The 18,399-nt window shown below is 35.5% G+C and overlaps 1 protein-coding gene across 3 annotated transcripts in view; it reads right to left on the bottom strand.

Moving 5' to 3' along the window:
- LOC150098116 (polyamine deacetylase HDAC10-like) overlaps positions 1 to 18,399 on the bottom strand; it is a 420,755-nt gene that overhangs the window by 293,822 nt on the left and 108,534 nt on the right. For all 3 annotated transcript variants that reach the window (XM_090406206.1, XM_090406205.1, XM_090406204.1), the window contains one exon: positions 6,673 to 6,698. In XM_090406206.1, the coding sequence (XP_090262332.1) occupies positions 6,673 to 6,698 (26 nt within the window). The remainder of the gene's footprint in view (positions 1 to 6,672; positions 6,699 to 18,399) is intronic.

Below are 18,399 nucleotides of genomic sequence, written 5' to 3'. Positions count from 1 at the left end.
GGTCTGTCCTCCACTGATGTGGTTTTCCATGGATTAGGGATCTGCTGAAGTGGTCTCGATCACTGCACTTCATTAGATGTTTGCCTGTGATATGGTATGGTATAGCCGCTACTGATGTGACCTTTATTGAGCCCTTTAGTGGGAGGTGAGTGATTCTTACTGGTGGCTTGCGGAGGCTGATGGTGGATTCTTGCTATCATTGGATGGAGCTAAAGCTCCTACAGATTTTGTCTGTTGAAATAACCTCCGAGTTTAATTGAATATGGTGAGCTAGAAAGATCCTTTCTGATCATGAAGTGAGGTTAGAGTGATCTGAAGCATTGCCTAGTTTTTGGGGATGACTCTTTACTTATATAAGGATCTACTGAAGTGGTCTCAATCACTGCATTCCATTAGATGATGCTTGCCTATGATATAGCTTCTACTGGATGTGTCCTTAATTGGAGCCTTTTAGGGTATGCCTTGGGAGATGAGTGGTTTGTGCTGGAGGTTTGTAGATGCCTACCACTGGATGGAGCTGAGGCTTTGTCTGGCAGAGTCACCACTGAGTGTAATGAATTAAAACGATCTTTTACATCACTCATTAAGGTTAGAGTGATCTGAAGGATCATTTAATTTTTGGAGAACACCCTTTACTTATATAAAGGATTTGCTGAAGTGGTCTTGATCAATGTATTCCATTAGATGCTTGTCTAAAGCATCTACTTATGTGGCCTTTATCAGAGTCTTTTGGTGAATATCTTGTCCTGGGAGATGAGAAATTCTTGATTTGTAGAGGTTGACACTTGGCTTAGTGGTAGATTTTGCTTACTAATAAATGGGGCTGAAGCATCTATGGATTTAATGGAGTATAGTGAGTTAGAAAGATCCTTTCGGGCCTCATTGAAGTTAGAGTCTGAAGGATCACCTAATTTTTGGAGGTGGCCCTTTACTTATCCACTGAAGTGGTCTCAATCACTGCATTCCATTGAATGCTTGCCTATGATATAGCTTCTACTGATGTGGCCTTTATTGGAGCCCTTTGATGCCTTGCCCTGGAAGATGGCCAGTTCTTGCTGGCAGCTTGTAAGATTGACGCTTAGCTTGGTATGGGTTTTTGTCTACCAATGGGTGAAGCTGAGGCCTCTGCAGATTTTGTCTGGTAGAGCCACCACAGAGTTTAATGGAGTGTAATGATTGTCAAAAAGATCTTTCGGTTCACTCACTGAGGTTAGAATGATCTGAAGGATTGCCTAGTTTTTGGAAATGACCCTTTAGTTATACAAACTTTCATTTCATGGGGAGTAGAGCAGTTCTGCTCAGTGAATGGTTTTTGTCTGTCACCAAGTGGAGCCGCTGCTAAGTTTCAGTTTCTTCTCAAGTGATTAATTTAGCAGTGATATTTTCAGATCACTCAGTGAGATTTAGAGTGATCTTGCATTAGGTGGTGGATTAGCATACAAGGTAAACAGTGATGGCTCCAAAACAGATTCCTGAGATACATATACTAGTGACCTTTCCTCTTCTGGGATAATGCTCCCCATATACAACTTGAGATACCTATAAGATAGTCAATCTGATGCAACCCAATCCAATGCACCAATCTGTTATTAACACCATCTGTTTCAATTTAATTACCAATTTCTCATTAGATAACCAATCAAAGGTCATTGCAAAATTGAAATATACCACTCTGTATGCATCTTGTAATAAGTAAGTAAAGTTCTAAAACATGATCATCCTTAAGCAAACCGGTCTGTCCATGGAAGAGGATGCTGCTGTTGTCAATCCAATTCGGGATTTTGGTCCTTATTCTCTCTCCAACATCTTAACTTCAGATGCAGGTTGGCCTATTTTTTGAAGTCCCAGTCTTATCACTAACCTCAAAAAAATAAAACAATTCTTCCCTCTTCCTCCTCTGGAACTTGGTTAAATCTAAGATTCATGTTAAACAATTATGTTAAGGCAGTTAACTCCATGGAACATTCCCTCAAAATACACAGTGATATATCATTAAGCCCTACATCCATATGACTATTTGGTTTACTCAATTCTCCATATATCTCCTGTTCATTTGCCATTAGTTGCCCCTCCTCCCTTCCCACTGCACTCAAGCTCTGTATGATATCATATTCATCATGATGAAATACCTTTATGAATTGCTCATTTAATATCTTAACTGTAACCTCCACAAGGTTACAGTTAAGATATTAAATTAAGATAAGATATTATATATATATATATATCCATTTCTCGCATGACTGGCCACCATCTATATGATCACTCTCATCAAATAGAGGGAGATTTGAGTGTAGCATTCTCTGATGAGATTATAAGATCCAAGACCACTTCATTCTCACTTCCCCTCTGTTATGCACTGTGTAAATTAGCAGTTACTCAAAAACTCAAGAAAGTTTCTGTTTTCTCTACAGATGTCATCCCTTCATCCCCATCTATATTACCATAATTAGAATTACCAATACTGATTGCTCTAGACTAATATGTGTATATATTTACTTGTTACTTCTTTCCACACTACCAAGTACCATCCAATATTCCATTTTTTCCACCTCAACCTCACACCATACTGCCTTAAAACTACTTTAAAGCTACTATTTTGTCCTTGCATGGGCAACTCCTCTCCTATCAATAATCCTCTACCTTTCCTGCCATTTCTATTTTCTTGAAAACCATCATACTCCTCCACTCTACTCCCACGAGGATATTGTTTCATCCAACTGTGTCTCACTTATTCCAACAATTTATAATTATTATTATTATTCAGGCCTCCATGGAGTCAAAAGACTCATTGTGGGAGGTCCTTCCTAAGAAACACAAAGTCTATCAAGACTCATCGAGGGGAGGTCCCTCCCCCTAAGAAAAACAAAGTCTATCATACCACTCCTTGAACTCATTGACTGTACTCACTCTCACCACTCCATCAGGCAATGCATTCCATGGTTCAACCACCCTCCATGCAAAGAAACCACTCCTCACCCTCTTGCTCACAGTTTCCTTTCGTAACTTCCAGGGATGGCCTCTTGTCATCACTCCTTCCCGCTGTTCAACCAAGTGAAAGAACTCCCCAGTGTCAACCCTGTAACCACCTCTCAACAGTCTAAAAGTCTCAATCATATAACCTCTCCTTCTTCTATCCACCAATCTGCAGTCCACATTCCCTCAGCCAATCCTCATAACTATCATTGTACAGTCCTGAAACCATCTTTGTTATCCGCCTTAGTACCCTTTCCACAGTTAATTTATCCCCTTCAAATCCTGGGGACCAAATCTGAGAACAATAGTCCAAGTATGGTCTGATCAGGGTCTTATACAATGGAATGATAACTGTTTTATCTCTGCAGGTCAGTGTCCTTCTCATTATTGCAGCAATCCTCTGTGTTACCTTCGCCACCTTTGCAATATGCCCCCTAAATTTCAGGTTTCTATCAATCATCAACCCCCCCCCCAGATCTCTTGTCTCCCCTACTTCCCCCAGTATAACTCCTCCCATAGAGTATGCAGTGTCCCATCGATGTTCCCCAAACCTCAAGACCTTGCATTTTGCTGCATTAAACCGACACCCCCATTCATTTGCCCATCTATCTAGCTTATTCAAATCCTCTTGCAGGGCTGCAGCATCTGCACTATTACTAATAATCCTTCCCAGCTTTGCATCATCTGCAAACAACTGAATATCCCCCTGAAATCCACTGACAATGTCATTGATATAAAGGTTAAACAATATAGGTCCCAGCACTGAGCCCTGTGGGACCCCACTTGTAACCCTCTGCTTCCTTGAAACTTCCCCACAAGAGAGAGAGAGAAATCAGCGAAAAGACTAAGTTAACAGAATACTAAGCAATGTTTAAACAAATAGTTAATTAGAAAGATAGAAGGCTTGTTTACACAAATATTAAGCTAGCAGAATACAAGGAAGTGTTTAACCAAAAGAAAATTGATCAGAGATTGGATATGATTTGGAATTTGAATCGATCAATAGCATAACCATATTAAAAAGCAAAGATATTATCAGAAAAGTACTAGATACTTTAACATTCAAGATTGTTAGCTATTATTTTTCTTATGTTTTCTTAGCCTTTCTTGAGTTTTCTTAGTTTCTTGAGAAGAGATAAAGATTGTGGATAAGAAACCAGGAAAATTAGCTGGATTCGTGCCAAAGACATTGTCAAGATCAGATTTTTACTTTAAAATGAACAGTTGAGACATTATGTTCCCATATGTCTCAACTGTTTGTCTTAAAGATATATTTTAGATTTTGTTGAACTAGAAAATCATATGATAAACTACCAAGAGAAAAGCTGTTCAAAATGCTACAATGGTATGGCATAAATGGGACATTGTACAGAGCAATATATAGCCTATACATGTAATAATTAAAGAAGTACATATGAAAAAGCCTATGACTCAATAAACCTATGCAAATGTTAGAAGCGTTAAAACATAGAGGAATAAATTATATTTAAATTAATATAATGGCTCATATATATGAGAGAGGATCAGCAGCAATAAATTTAGATAGAAAAGAAAGAGAAATAGAAAGAGGGGTTATGCAAGGAGACTCCATTTCATTAAATTTATTTTCAGCAATTCTAACATGATATGAGAAAACTGAACTGAGAGAAAAGAGGATTAAATATAGATGGAGAATACTTAACTAAGCTACAATGTGCTGATTATGATATCATACTAACAGCAAGACCACCAAAAGAATTAGAACACATGATTATAGAATTAAATGGAAAATGTTTAGAGACAGGTCAACAATGGACAAATCAAAAATAATGTATAGTGAAAACACTCTAGAAGGAAAACAAATGAAATCAAAACAGATAGAAATAGAGAGTTCATATAAATATCTAGGACAAATCATTAGAAGTGGCCATAAATTTCATAATGAAAAATCAGCTAGAATAACAACAGGATGGAAAGTTTTGATTTAAAACTTTTTAAAAAGAAAGATTTACAACCAATGTATAAATACCAGCAATACTGTATGGTAGTGAAACTTTGAACCTTACTAAATGACAGTCGGACAGACTGAAAACAATACAATGAAACATAGAACATGTCATTCTGGAAATACAATAGTTAGATAAAAAGAGTAATAAATGCATAAGGAAACAAAACAAAGATAATAAAGCCGGCCTGGTTGGCCGAGTGGTTAGCGTATCCACTTTCCAGCCAAAAGGCTGCAGGTTCAAATCCCGGCGTGGGCATGGACGTTAGTGAAAATATTGGTGGTGGTCGGCGGTAGATGGCGTTGGTGTAGGTGATGAAGGTAGTTGCGGTTGTTGGAGTGGTAGCAACTGAGAGTTGTGGAGTAGATGCCTTCTCTCGATGAGTCTTTGGACTCCCTGGAGGTGTTAGTAATAATAATAATAATAATTCTTGTAGACAAGCTTATACATTGGATATGCATTACTAAATCACTTAAGGAATTGACAACGTACATAAGAATATAAATTAAATTACACTTTGATAAATATTTCCGATATTTCGGCAACGTCACGTTGCCATCTTCACAGTGGCATAGCTGGGGGGGGGGGGGGAATCTGCCCCAGGCGACACTTTTCACATGAGACACAATTTTATTTTTCGATGATTCTTCTATTTATGTTAACTTAGTAATTTTATTACTTAATTAATAATTAGTTTTCAACAACTGTACTTACAACTAAAATAAACATAAACATAGTGTTTTAATTTCTTTCCCTATGTCTTTTTAACTTTTTGTAATATTTTTGGTGTGTATTGAGAGAGGCGGCAAACTCAGGGACCGCCCCGGGCAGCAAAAGCTACGCCACTGCATCTTCAAAAGGAACTTACAAAAAAGGCATGTGCACGTAGGCACTACAACACATTAACTGAGAATGAAGAGAATGAAGTTGCTTTTTGAAGATGGCAATGTGATAATATTGATAATATTTTATTTTTATTTTAATAATAACGTGATAATATTGGCAGAAATATTGGAAATATTTATTAAAGTCTAATTTAATTTATATTCTTATGTACATTGTCAATTCCTTAAGTGATTTTGTAGTAATAATAATAATAATGGATATTGCAACAATAATAAAAGACAATAAATAGCTAGGCATGGCATGTGATGAGCATGTACCTAACAAAAGATGAACCAAGAGGACAAGAGAATGGACATCAAGAACTGAACATTGGGGACCACGTAACCAGCAATAGAATGGAATGATGAGTTAAAAAGATATTATGGACATTTGTAGCATATAGAGGAATAAGCATGAAGAAGTCTCTGTGAATGAGATAAAATATTAAAAGAATTAAGTCACCAGGAATAATAATAATAATTATTGCACAGACACCTCCAATCCAAAGACTCATTATGGAAGAGCCAAGCTTTCCACACAGTATTGAATCCATTGACATAGTACTCATAATGAGTTCTATCCAACACCTAAACCTAAATACATGTTGCTTAGTGTCCTAATAATACCATTCTGCTGGCCTCAGTGAAGCATAAGTAATATTTTTCTATTAGCTATGGTATTTTATTTTTCTTTATGTAATATTATGTGCATAGGCCATGCATTATGAAAATTTAGTAGTAATAATAATAATAAATAACAATATTAACAATAACATTCTAAAGATCTATAGAATTAATTTTTTTAAATAATTGAGTGTTTGTTAACTTACCTAATAACTGCAATACCATTCTGCACCTAAAATTGAATAATACATATCACTATCATCATACTTCCAAAATTAAATAGGTAGCATAATGTGTTTTATACCGTGCTCTTATATTTATTGTTGCCTATATATTAACATTCTAAAAATATTACTACTGTATGTGTCAATCCTGTATAGTATTTTCATGAGAGTATCTGTATGTATAAGTTTTCAAAAAAAAATAGAAAAATATAAGAATCCCTTTATGATACCATGACCTTGATTTTCCCTACTAAAAAATGCTGCTATCATTGAGACATGAGTAGCCACAGATTCTATTCTATCTGCATAAAATCTTTTACAGAACTTTGGAAAACATTTTGTTGAAAGTCATATAGCATCTATATAGTTAAATCCTGTGAAAGACCATTGTGACACTGAGTGTGAGGAATTTTTCAGGAAGGGCTTTTCCTGAACAATATTCTATTCCTAATTGCATTTAAATTCTGAAAAGCATGTTGCTCCTATATTTGAAATTATACAAAGAAAGCAAAGCTGTTTTTCGTAATGGAGAGCCCCTCCCTTTTTTTTTTAAAGAATTATCCAACTATGTTACAGAGATGTGAAATAAATGGGATTATATTAAATAAGGATTATTAATTTGACTTATCTGTATACATTTCTGAAGGTAAGCATGATACAGCACTTTGGACTAGGACTAGAATAGATTTATTTGGTTTATAATTTAGAAGTGTTGAGGAACCAAATGCATGATAGGGTTCACAATTTTTTGTGGATGAAATTTGCATTAAAAAACTGTGCCCAGATTTGGTCACCTCGGTTCCTTCTTGATGGGGTGGAGGCTGAGAGGATCCAGAGGCGAGTGACTAAGATGATAGCAGGTCTATGGAATGAACCATATGAGAACAGGTTGAAGATTTGTGGGTTGCAGAAACTAGTTGATAGGCGAAAAAGGGGAGATATGATTGAGACATTCAAATTGCTAAAAGGATTCTATAGGATTAATTCAGATGATATTTTTGAGATCAGGACTGGTGGTGGGAGAACTAGGGGACACCCATGGAAGCTGGGCAAGAGCGTGGTTAGCAGGGGTGTTAGAGCTGGGTTCTTTACTTTTAGAGTGGTAAATGAGTGGAATAAGCTGCCAGAGTCTGTTGTGGGTGCTATGACAGTGAGCGAGTTCAAGGCAAGGTATGATAGATACTGTGAGAATGTTGAACAGCTGTGTGAACATGAAGTTTAGGGCCTCCCTCGATGAGTCTAAGGACTCCTGGAGTAGCCCGTGGTAATAATAATAATAATAATAAAAACAAAAACAAAAAAAGGGAAATTTCTAAGTAGTGTCAGTTGACTGTCAATGGATTTCTCTCCATTATTTGAGAAATGATGCGCTGAAGGCAACAGGTCTGTGATTAGGATAAGATATGTGTGTCTCTTTGTGAAATAAAATTTTTCTTGTCTGAATATGAGCTGATTTCTCTATAGCATAAGACAGGATAAGCCTCTGAAGTATAGGTTTAGTACAACTAGAATCATGTGAAGTAAGAAAACTTGATAGTAAAGTTTACTCTAAGTTGTTTAAGGAATTTACTTATTTTGTGTTATTGGAAGATTAAAGAAAACACTGGAAGTGACGTATTTGATATATCAGCAGATAATTTCTTTGAGGAGAAGTAAGATGCTAAGAGGTATCATAAAAGTAGTACCATCAAAAGTTTTGTCTTTTGATGGTACTACTTGAAGGTGAATGTGTCTGATCACAAATCACCATTGGACTAGCTGGAAGTCCCAACCTAAATCCGTTGGATTTCAAATAGTGTTCAGAGCTTGAGAGAGAGAGTAGTTGCAAGAAATGACACCTCAGCATCGCCAGCCTGAAAGTGGATTTGGAGTGAGCAGTGTCAGTATTTCCATTGGATGTTGTGCACACTGCCATTGATATGTGGCCTCATAGACTTCGGGCATGCATGAAGGCAAAGGGGGAGTATTTCAAACACCGAGTGCTGCTGTATGCATGTGGTTTGTATGTGCTAAAAGCTGTAAATGATTTACTGATAGAATAAAGGTTTATGTGCCGTTCAAGTTGTAACAGTATTTATGGTTAGACTAGGTATTAATAATAATCCGTATGTTGAGGCGTAAGTGCTGTGAGGACATCATGGAATATATACAGCACTCGGAAAGGATTAAAACTGATTTTAATGTTTCCAATATTTCATCTCGGTTACTGAGACATCTTCGGAGATTACAAAAAAACTACTGTAACACACACACTCAAATACAACACAATACTAAGTGAAACACGTGGGTGACTAAAGTCCTATCTAGGTGGTGCGCCCTCTATGGGCGTTTGTAAGTGGCCTAAGATGTAAGATGGGATCTCTGATAATTAATGTTGCATTAGTGGCATCTACTATTTCCCTTTCCCTAATTCCCCTCTAAGACCTATAGTAGATGCCATTAATACACCATGCCTACATGCCTACAAACTGTCAAAGCAGCTGGCTAACTCTCTTATCCCACTCACTGGACATACCACATCCTATATAAAAAACTCTAACTATTTTAAAACCCTAATAGAAAATCTAACTTTAAATAATACAGACACATTGGTAAGTTTTGACATCGCCTCACTTTTTACCAATATTCCGTTAAATGACACCATAACACTCTTAAAAATGTTTTTCCTTCTGATATCTTAGATCTCTTTTCCTTTGCCATCAATTCTGGTTATTTTCTTGGAAGAACAAATTTACAAACAGATAAAGGTAACCGCTATGGGTCCCCCCCCCTCTCAAACCTTCTATCTGGCTAAGATATGTAGATGATGTGTTCTTTATTTGGTCTCATGGCCCAGACACATTAGACTCCTTCCTCAGTCATCTCAACAGACTACATCCAAGAATACAATTTACGATGGAAAAAGAAAATAACAATAATTTACCCTTCCTAGACACCTTAGTAACACACCTTCCTAATGGTAACCTTTCCTTCACTCTATATAGAAAACCTACTCACACAAGCAGATACATTTATAAACTCTCCCACCACCCTTCTCAACAATATGGCATTATAAAAACTTTAACCAAGACAGCGCACAATCTTTCTTCTAGTGGAACCACCCTTTCAACTGAACTCAACCACATACACAACACCTTCCTTTCCAATGGCTACAGTGATTACAGAATTAAAACAATAACCAGTTCCGTTCCTCCCCCATTCCCTGGCCATCTCTTCAGAAGGGGTTCAGAAATGCCATCACCATACCCTACATCCATGGCATATCAGGAAAAATAGCCAGATCCTTAAAGTACAACCTCCACACAGCATTTAAGCCCCAACATAAACTTGCTACCCTTATCCGTTCTACCAACGATCAGCTCCCTCCTCTCTCAGTGCCTGGAATTTATAAAGTAGGTGTTTCAATAAGGAATTACCATGAGTAGGCATATTTAAATAATTATAATACGGAATTAACTCATGTAAATTATTATTTATTAGTATAATTTTTGCCCGAGTATCACAGGCATCTTCATTTCAAAGCTGATGGAACAATAACTGGCAATTCCAAAAGGCACCACCTAAGCAGCTAATGTAAGATAACTAAAAAAGGTTATTAAATTTCCTAACTTATTAAAAATAATAAAAAAATAAATTAAAATAAAATAAATTAATTAAAATAAACCTGAACAGTCTGGACTTGCAGAGCATGCCATCACCACTAGACATAGAGTTCATTGGAACAAGAGTCCTTCACAAAAGTCGGTTCCTCATGGAACGGCTTTATAAAGAAACATGTGAAACTTTACTTCATTCTCCTAACTTAAACAGATCCAATGGTCTACGTCTATCCCCTTTGTGGGAGATAGTACTTTTTAAATCAGCTAATCTTTCCTAACTTTATTTTGTATATATATTATGCATATATTTTTTATTTAATTATTTTTATTAATTTATTTATTTTATTTTAATTTATTTTATTATTATTTTAATTAAGTTAGGAAATTTAATGACCTTTTTTAGTTATCTTATATTAGCTACTTGGGTGGCGCCTTTTAGAATTGTGAGTTATTGTACATATTGTACATATCCATACTTGGAGTAGAAAAAGCCATCAAAGGCTTAAAATATGGAAAGGCAGCAGGAGTTATCATATTCAACCAGAAATGCCGAAGTATGGAGGTTAATAGTCTTACAGTGGCTGCACTGCATAGTTCAAAAGGCCTGGACATAGGGACGAATTCCCGATGATTGGAGTAGAGCTCTCATAGTACCCTTATATAAAAAGGGAAATAAAACTGAATGTAAAAATTACAGAGGTATTTTCCTACTTGAGTGTTCCTGGTAAGATTTATGTAAGTATACTTGAGAAACAGTTGAGAAGAATTGTGGAAGAACAAGCTGGATTCAGGCCAGTTAGTGGCTGTCTGGATCAGATCTTCACTTTACGACAAAGAGTTAAGAAATAATGGGAATATAACAAAGATCTGTATTTAAGTTTTGTAGATCTGGAAAAGGCATATGACAAGGTGCCAAGAGAGAAGCTATTCAAAGCACTGCAGTTATATGGTGTCAATGGGGCATTATTTCAAGCAATACTTAGTCTTTACTTGAGTTGTAAGTCAGCAGTTAGAATTGAAGGAAGTACAGGAAGCTGGTTTAATGTTATATCTGGTGTCAGACAAGGATGTACATTATCCCCTCTGTTATTCATTATCTATATGGATCACATTATGAAGGAAAGTGGTATTTAACATGATATCAAAATTGGAGGTGTTAATCTCAGCTCTTCGCTTGATGTAGACGATGTTATACTTCTAAATAAATCTGCTACAAGTCTGCAAAATACCTTAACTAAATTGAATAACTGTTGTAATAGATATGGTATGAAGATCAGCAATAACAAGACAAAGACAATGAAAATAGGCAGAAGCATTGAAAATGTCACCTGCATTGTGAATGGAGAACCTGTAGAACAAGTAAAACATTTCGGCTACTTAGGCACGATTTTTAGTGAAGATGGTAAATTAAATATGGAAATAGACAACAGAATCAACAAAGATGATATGGTAGGAAGTCAACTGAATAAATTCATATGGAATAAAAGAGAAATTAGTCAGAACACTAAATTAGCTGTATACAAGACCGTGTTCAAACCAGTTTTAACTTATGGATCTGAGAGCTGGGTCAGAAGTAAAACACTTGACCAAAGACTAGAGACAGCAGATAATATGGGAGTCCTGAGAAATGCATCAATGGCAATATCATATTAAAAACAAGGATATTAGGAAAAACTTGATCTTGTCAGAATCCAGGAATGCATCAGCAGAGTTAATCTCAGGTGATATGGTCACTAAAACAGAATGGGCGAGGAAAGATTAGCAAAACAAGTGTTCTCTGCCTGGTTGGCAGGAAAACGACCTAGAGGAAGACCAAGACATAGGTGGATGGATACAGTAAAAAGTGCCTTAGAAGATAGAAATATAAGATCTGATAATGTTGGAGGTTCGACCTTACATCCTAGGCCACTTACAAACACCCATAGAGTGCACACTAGACCTAGATTAGGACTTTAGCATCACCCACATGTTTCACTTAGTATTGTGTTGTATTTGAGTGTGTGTTACATTAGTTTTTTGCAATCCCTGAAGATGTCTCAGTGACTGAGACGAAATATTGGAAGCATTAAAATCAGTTTTAATCCTTTCCGAGTGCTGTATATATTCCATTAAGGAATATATACAGTTAATAATATCATGTTAATAATATCATGATATTAATAACAATAATAACAACTGAGAATTTTGAGCATTCATTGACTAAATTGAAGGCTTTTGAGAAATCTATGAAGTTTAAGATTAAAGGAAGGTTTTATTTTTAATCTCTTGGTTCCTTCTAGCAACCTTCTAAGGTAGTGAATGTGTTCAACAGTGCTCCTGTTATTATTATTATTATTATACCTGCACTGTCTTTATAATCTGCATTTCATAATTCTGATATAATCTTTGTCACTCTTTCCGCAGTTTCTTTATCCACTCAGAGCCTGCTTTCAAGAAGCCTGCTTGATTTTTGAATAGATGTTACATAGGAACAATTCAGTTTAGATGCAACCTGTTATAGATTTTCAGTGTAGTAGGATAGTGTGATTACTCTGTAATGTTCAGGGTTGTTTAGACTGCCTTTTTTAGGTATTAGTATTATTAGGCCTTCTGTCCATTTTTATGGAATGTTTTGATTTAACTAAAGCTGTACTACAGATATTTAATAGTTGTGTCCAAAGTTCTTTTCCATCATGTTTAATAGCCTCTGCTATCTCATCATCCAATCCAGGTGCTTTCTAATTCTTTTGGGTTTTTAAACTTAAATGTACAATTATTTAAATTAAGGGATATTACATCCCATATTGTTTCATAGCCGAATAAGATGAAGCCTTTGGCTCTTCATATATTTATTAACTTAAATGTACAGCTTAAAGTTGGCTGTAAAAAGTCTATGATCTAGATCAGTGGTCGCCAAAGTGGTCGATATCGACCCCCAAGGGTCGATATAACATTGTTAGAGGGTCGATAGAAAAATATAAGACATCATTGTATGGATAATATTTAATTCGGTTAACTTGGATTACCTCCATCCAATGACAATGCAATTAAGAGTGAATCATGGGAACAGTGACATGAATAGGACCTATAAAATGGAGCAAGGTCATGAAAATAGTTACGGAGGCCAATCAAGTAGGCCAAAATGACACATTTACCAATAAATGGATGTTGGTGGTTCCTGCGCGGCCGGCACGGTGGGAGAGAAATTGCAACACGTGCTTGGTTGCTTATTTACTTATACTTACACGTATTCGATCCCAGTCTCATTTTTGCACATCGACATACAAGTGAGCGTTAATGTTCTAAAATTCATCAACATACATATTATAATTCAATCATTATTCATTCATGAACTAAACTTCTCTATGTTGAAGAGTTGAGCAGGGCTGGTAGTTTTGTACATCCTATAGAAATACGTGAGTAGGTGTATTACTCACGTATTTCTATAATTTCTATTCGGAAATTTTTAAGATCACCGAAAGATCCTCACCCATTCTACAAGTACTCTGGAGTATATAATATACCTTGCTCAAGTGGTATTACTTACGTAGGTCAGACATCTAGAAGCTTTGAAACGAGAAAGAAAGAACGCATAGGATATGTCAGAAATAACAGACAAGACATTTCAGGCCTTTCATGCCACTTTGCCTCTACTAACCATCACATTGAGTGGGATAAGAGCCTTATGCCATACATAGAAGATAACTACCATTCAAGAACCTTTAAAGAAGCAGCTACAGTCGCCCATAAAACTGAAAACCTAAACAACAATCAAGGTCTAATTTTACCAGAAATTTGGAAAACTTTCATCAGATCATTAAACATCAAAGAAATGAACTTTCATAACAATTACGTCATGAGCCATAACTAATAAATCACGTTAACGAGACGCGCATTGTCACGCACAATACCAATTTTTGTATGAATTAGAACCATCAGTTATAACCTAGTCTGTAACCTTCATTTTAGCTTACTAGTTTGTATTCCCTGAAGATGCCAATAGAAAAATTGGCGAAACATGTAGGACTATAAAATAAAGCTACTTGACAAAATATATATAAAAAAAGTGTAATAATAATCTTATGCATTAGTCAAGAAAAAATTCAACACAATGTACAGGATCAACGAGATCACCAAACAAAAGGTAAGCAATCTCAAGGTTTAAAATGCAAAAAAGCTAGGTATTTAAACTATCTGACTTTTTTAAAAAGATGTAGAGACAATAGCGTGATCCCAAAATTTCTTTGTTTGAAACAATATTATAAAACTAGACAAGCAAACATGATTTACCAACGTACTTCGTATGCACTTCTTAGAGAAAGGATTAGCCATACGAGATTCATGCTTAGCAAAATAGACTCACAGTGCTATAACTTATTCACAGATATCTCTAATAATCTTGACGCAGAGACATGGCATCTATTAGACAATATGATTAGCAACAGTTTTACCAAAACATTTAATCACAGCAAAAAGATACAAATTGATAAATTCAACATGCTGTATGATAATCATAGCAACTACAAACTGTCTCTACCAGATAACCAAGTGATAATTAACCTATCTAAACACGTTTTAAGTAAACCTGAGATCTCTATCCTCAAAAAAGGATTCAATTTTGCTTTAAAACCCACTGTCATTCCTAAAATAGAGTTCATCTGCAACTTAGAAAAAGCCTTCTCACTTCTCACTTCTCCAATAGCTAATGACTTACGATTAAAAAGAAGCATAATCCTTTCAGCTCCGTTAAGATCTCGTAACTCTAACCAAATGGAAAGAAGAACGCTTCTCAAATTAAGGAATAATAAAGACATCATCATACTCAAAGCCGACAAAGGTAATAATACAGTTATATTAAATACTAAAGATTATGAAGAAAAAATTAAAAATCTATTATCAGACAGGTCTGTATATGAAGTTCTCAGTAGAGATCCTACCACAAAAAACCATAATGACACCAATGAATTATTACGCGGAATGAATAACTGGCCTATAGAAGTAATAAAAAAGCTAAAATCAATGCACCCACTAACTCCTAGATTGTATGGCCTTCCAAAAATTCATAAAGATGGTATACCATTACGTCCGATAGTTGATGGAATCTATTCTCCCACTTACCAACTGTCCAAGTATCTTGCGAAGATTTTACAACAACATATTCACGTCTCGGATACTTATATTAAAAACTCAAAACATTTTATAGATAAAATAAAAAACATCCCTATCTTTGAAGAGGATATACTAGCAAGCCTGGACATTACTTCTTTGTTTACTAACATTCCAGTGGTTGAAGTCATCAACATCTTAGACAACTTGTTCCCAAGAAACATCACTACTTTGTTCGAACACTGTTTAACTTCTAACTATTTTATTTGGCAAAAAACAATCTACAAACAACTCACTGGATTAGCCATGGGTAGCCCCCCTCTCACCTCCTTGTGCTGACTTATTCATGGAAGATTTAGAGAAAAAAATCTTATCCCAAATCATTCCAAAACCGAAAATTTGGTACAGATATGTAGATGATATCTTTATCATTTGGGATCATACGAAAGAAGAACTAATGAATTACCTCAACCAAATCAATAGTTTCCACAATACTATTTCTAATGTGAATTTCCACAAATTCACATTAGAAATGGAAAAAGATGAAAAACTGCCATTCCTTGACATTTTAATAAAGAAACAAACCAATAAGAGTATCAACCTATCTGTGTACAGAAAACCTACAAATACTGGATGTTACCTCATTTCAACTCAGCTCATCACATAGCTCAGAAACTTAGCATTATCCATAGTCTCAAGAAAAGAGCTTATACAGTATACGACAGACAAGGATGACCTACTAACGGAATTAACTACAATATCCAGAGAACTTTCTTTAAATGGTTACCCAAAAAGACTCTATAACAAGATTCTCTTTAATGATATACCACATAGACAACGTGATGATGTCCAATACATCAGTACAATTACGATTCCTTTTGTCAGCAAGCTTTCCAAAAAGTTAGCTAACCTTCTAAAACCACATAAGATCAGAGTGGTATTCAAGCCAATCAACACTATTCAGAAATTTTTAAGATCACCGAAAGATCCTCACCCATTCTACAAGTACTCTGGAGTATATAATATACCTTGCTCATGTGGTATTAGTTACGTAGGTCAGACATCTAGAAGCTTTGAAACGAGAAAGAAAGAACACATAGGATATGTCAGAAATAACAGACAAGACATTTCAGGCCTTTCATGCCACTTTGCCTCTACTAACCATCACATTGAGTGGGATAAGAGCCTTATGCCATACATAGAAGATAACTACCATTCAAGAACCTTTAAAGAAGCAGCTACAGTCGCCCGTAAAACTGAAAACCTAAACAAGAATCAAGGTCTAATTTTACCAGAAATTTGGAAAACTTTCATCAGATCATTAAACATCAAAGAAATGAACTTTCATAACAATTACGTCATGAGCCATAACTAATAAATCACGTTAACGAGACGCGCATTGTCACGCACAATACCGATTTTTGTATGAATTAGAACCATCAGTTATAACCTAGTCTGTAACCTTCATTTTAGCTTACTAGTTTGTATTCCCTGAAGATGCCAATAGAAAAATTGGCAAAACATGTAGGACTATAAAATAAAGCTACTTGACAAAATATATATAAAAAAAGTGTAATAATATTCTTTCCTCGTTTTTTCATTTTGTCTTATTCAAACCCAAAACATCTAAGTGGTTTCTTTGCGTGGAGGGGGTGATTGAACTGTGCAATGCGTTACCTGAGAGAGTGGTTAGAGCAAGAAGAGTCAATGAGTTCAAGGAGTGGTATGATAAACTTTGTTTCCTAAAAACGACCTCCCACGATATGTCTTTTGACTCCATGGAGGTCTGGATAATTATTAACGGATGTTATTATCAGAGAATGAAATATGTTCAATATTTCATTCTCTGTTTGCTTTCCAGTCCAGGTCATTTACCATTTATATCAATCTGGCACTGATTGCTTTAGTTCTTTTTAGCTATAAAGGCTGCACCTGTTGCTGCTTCACTAGAGCTCCATTAGCGACAGCATTTAGGTTTCTTAATGAATTTTCACCATCAGGCATCTCCCCACATATTCCACTACTGCTTCACATGCCGTTATGGCTCAGACATGGGTTACGATTTGGGTGGTTATAATATTTTTTTTATTTTTTCCATTTCCTTAAATTTATTTTTTTCATAATCCAGAAATCCTATTCTAGCCAAACATGGATTTTTTTTCAAGTCACTTCAGGCAACAAAATTAATGTCCAACCAAAGAAAATCACAAATATCTGTGTGGTGGGATTTGAACATGCTACCTGTTGGATGAAGAGTGGGTACGTTACCCACTTGGCCAACCAGGTCAGCATGTGGATAACTTGATCGAGTTATCTATTATTTACATAATTTACATATTATGTTAAAATCATACCTTAAATTAAGATACCAAAAAATTATATACTTGGTTTAATCCTTTATCCAAGTAAGCAAACAAGTTTGCACCTGAACTATTTTCAGGACTGGAGCAATTCATATAAAGAAGCAAATGACTTCACATCACTTGCCTTAGTATCCCATAATAATCAAAGCACATTTCCTTGCGGACATGTATAATGCTATGCATTATGGGAAGGGTCATTACCAGTGGTAAGCTATGGAAATTTTAACAAAGGGCTTGCATCGTCGAGCAAAAAAAAAAAAAAAAAAAGCCTAACTTAGTCCTTATAATACTTATATTGCGACTTTGTAGAGCTTCTGACAGATATGATAATTCCTGTAGGATATCAATCATTAATGCTAGATCTTTTAAAAATTCCAAATTAAGAAGTCGGTTTAAAAAGCCCTTATTTATCGTTCAATGCAAAATGTTTGCAATAAAGCTGGGTAATTTCTCCACAAAGCAAGAGCCATTCATAAACTGCAAGCTGTCCATCGTGGTCCAAACACACAGCCGATCTTTAAAATTTCGATACCAAGGTCTTTTGCAATCATATTTAATTCTCGTTTATTTTTTTGGTGATTGATGATAAAAAGCATATAATTTATCCATAAATATTTCAAAATGATTTATTTCTTTAATGTTTTTTTTTTTATCGAATCGTC

This window comes from Typopeltis vanoorti, chromosome 16, assembly GCF_054136105.1.
Source record: "Typopeltis vanoorti isolate ZY-2024b chromosome 16, IOZ_Tvanoo_1.0, whole genome shotgun sequence".
Taxonomy (NCBI): Eukaryota; Metazoa; Arthropoda; class Arachnida; order Uropygi; family Thelyphonidae; genus Typopeltis; species Typopeltis vanoorti.
This window is presented reverse-complemented; position numbering and strand designations above follow the sequence as displayed.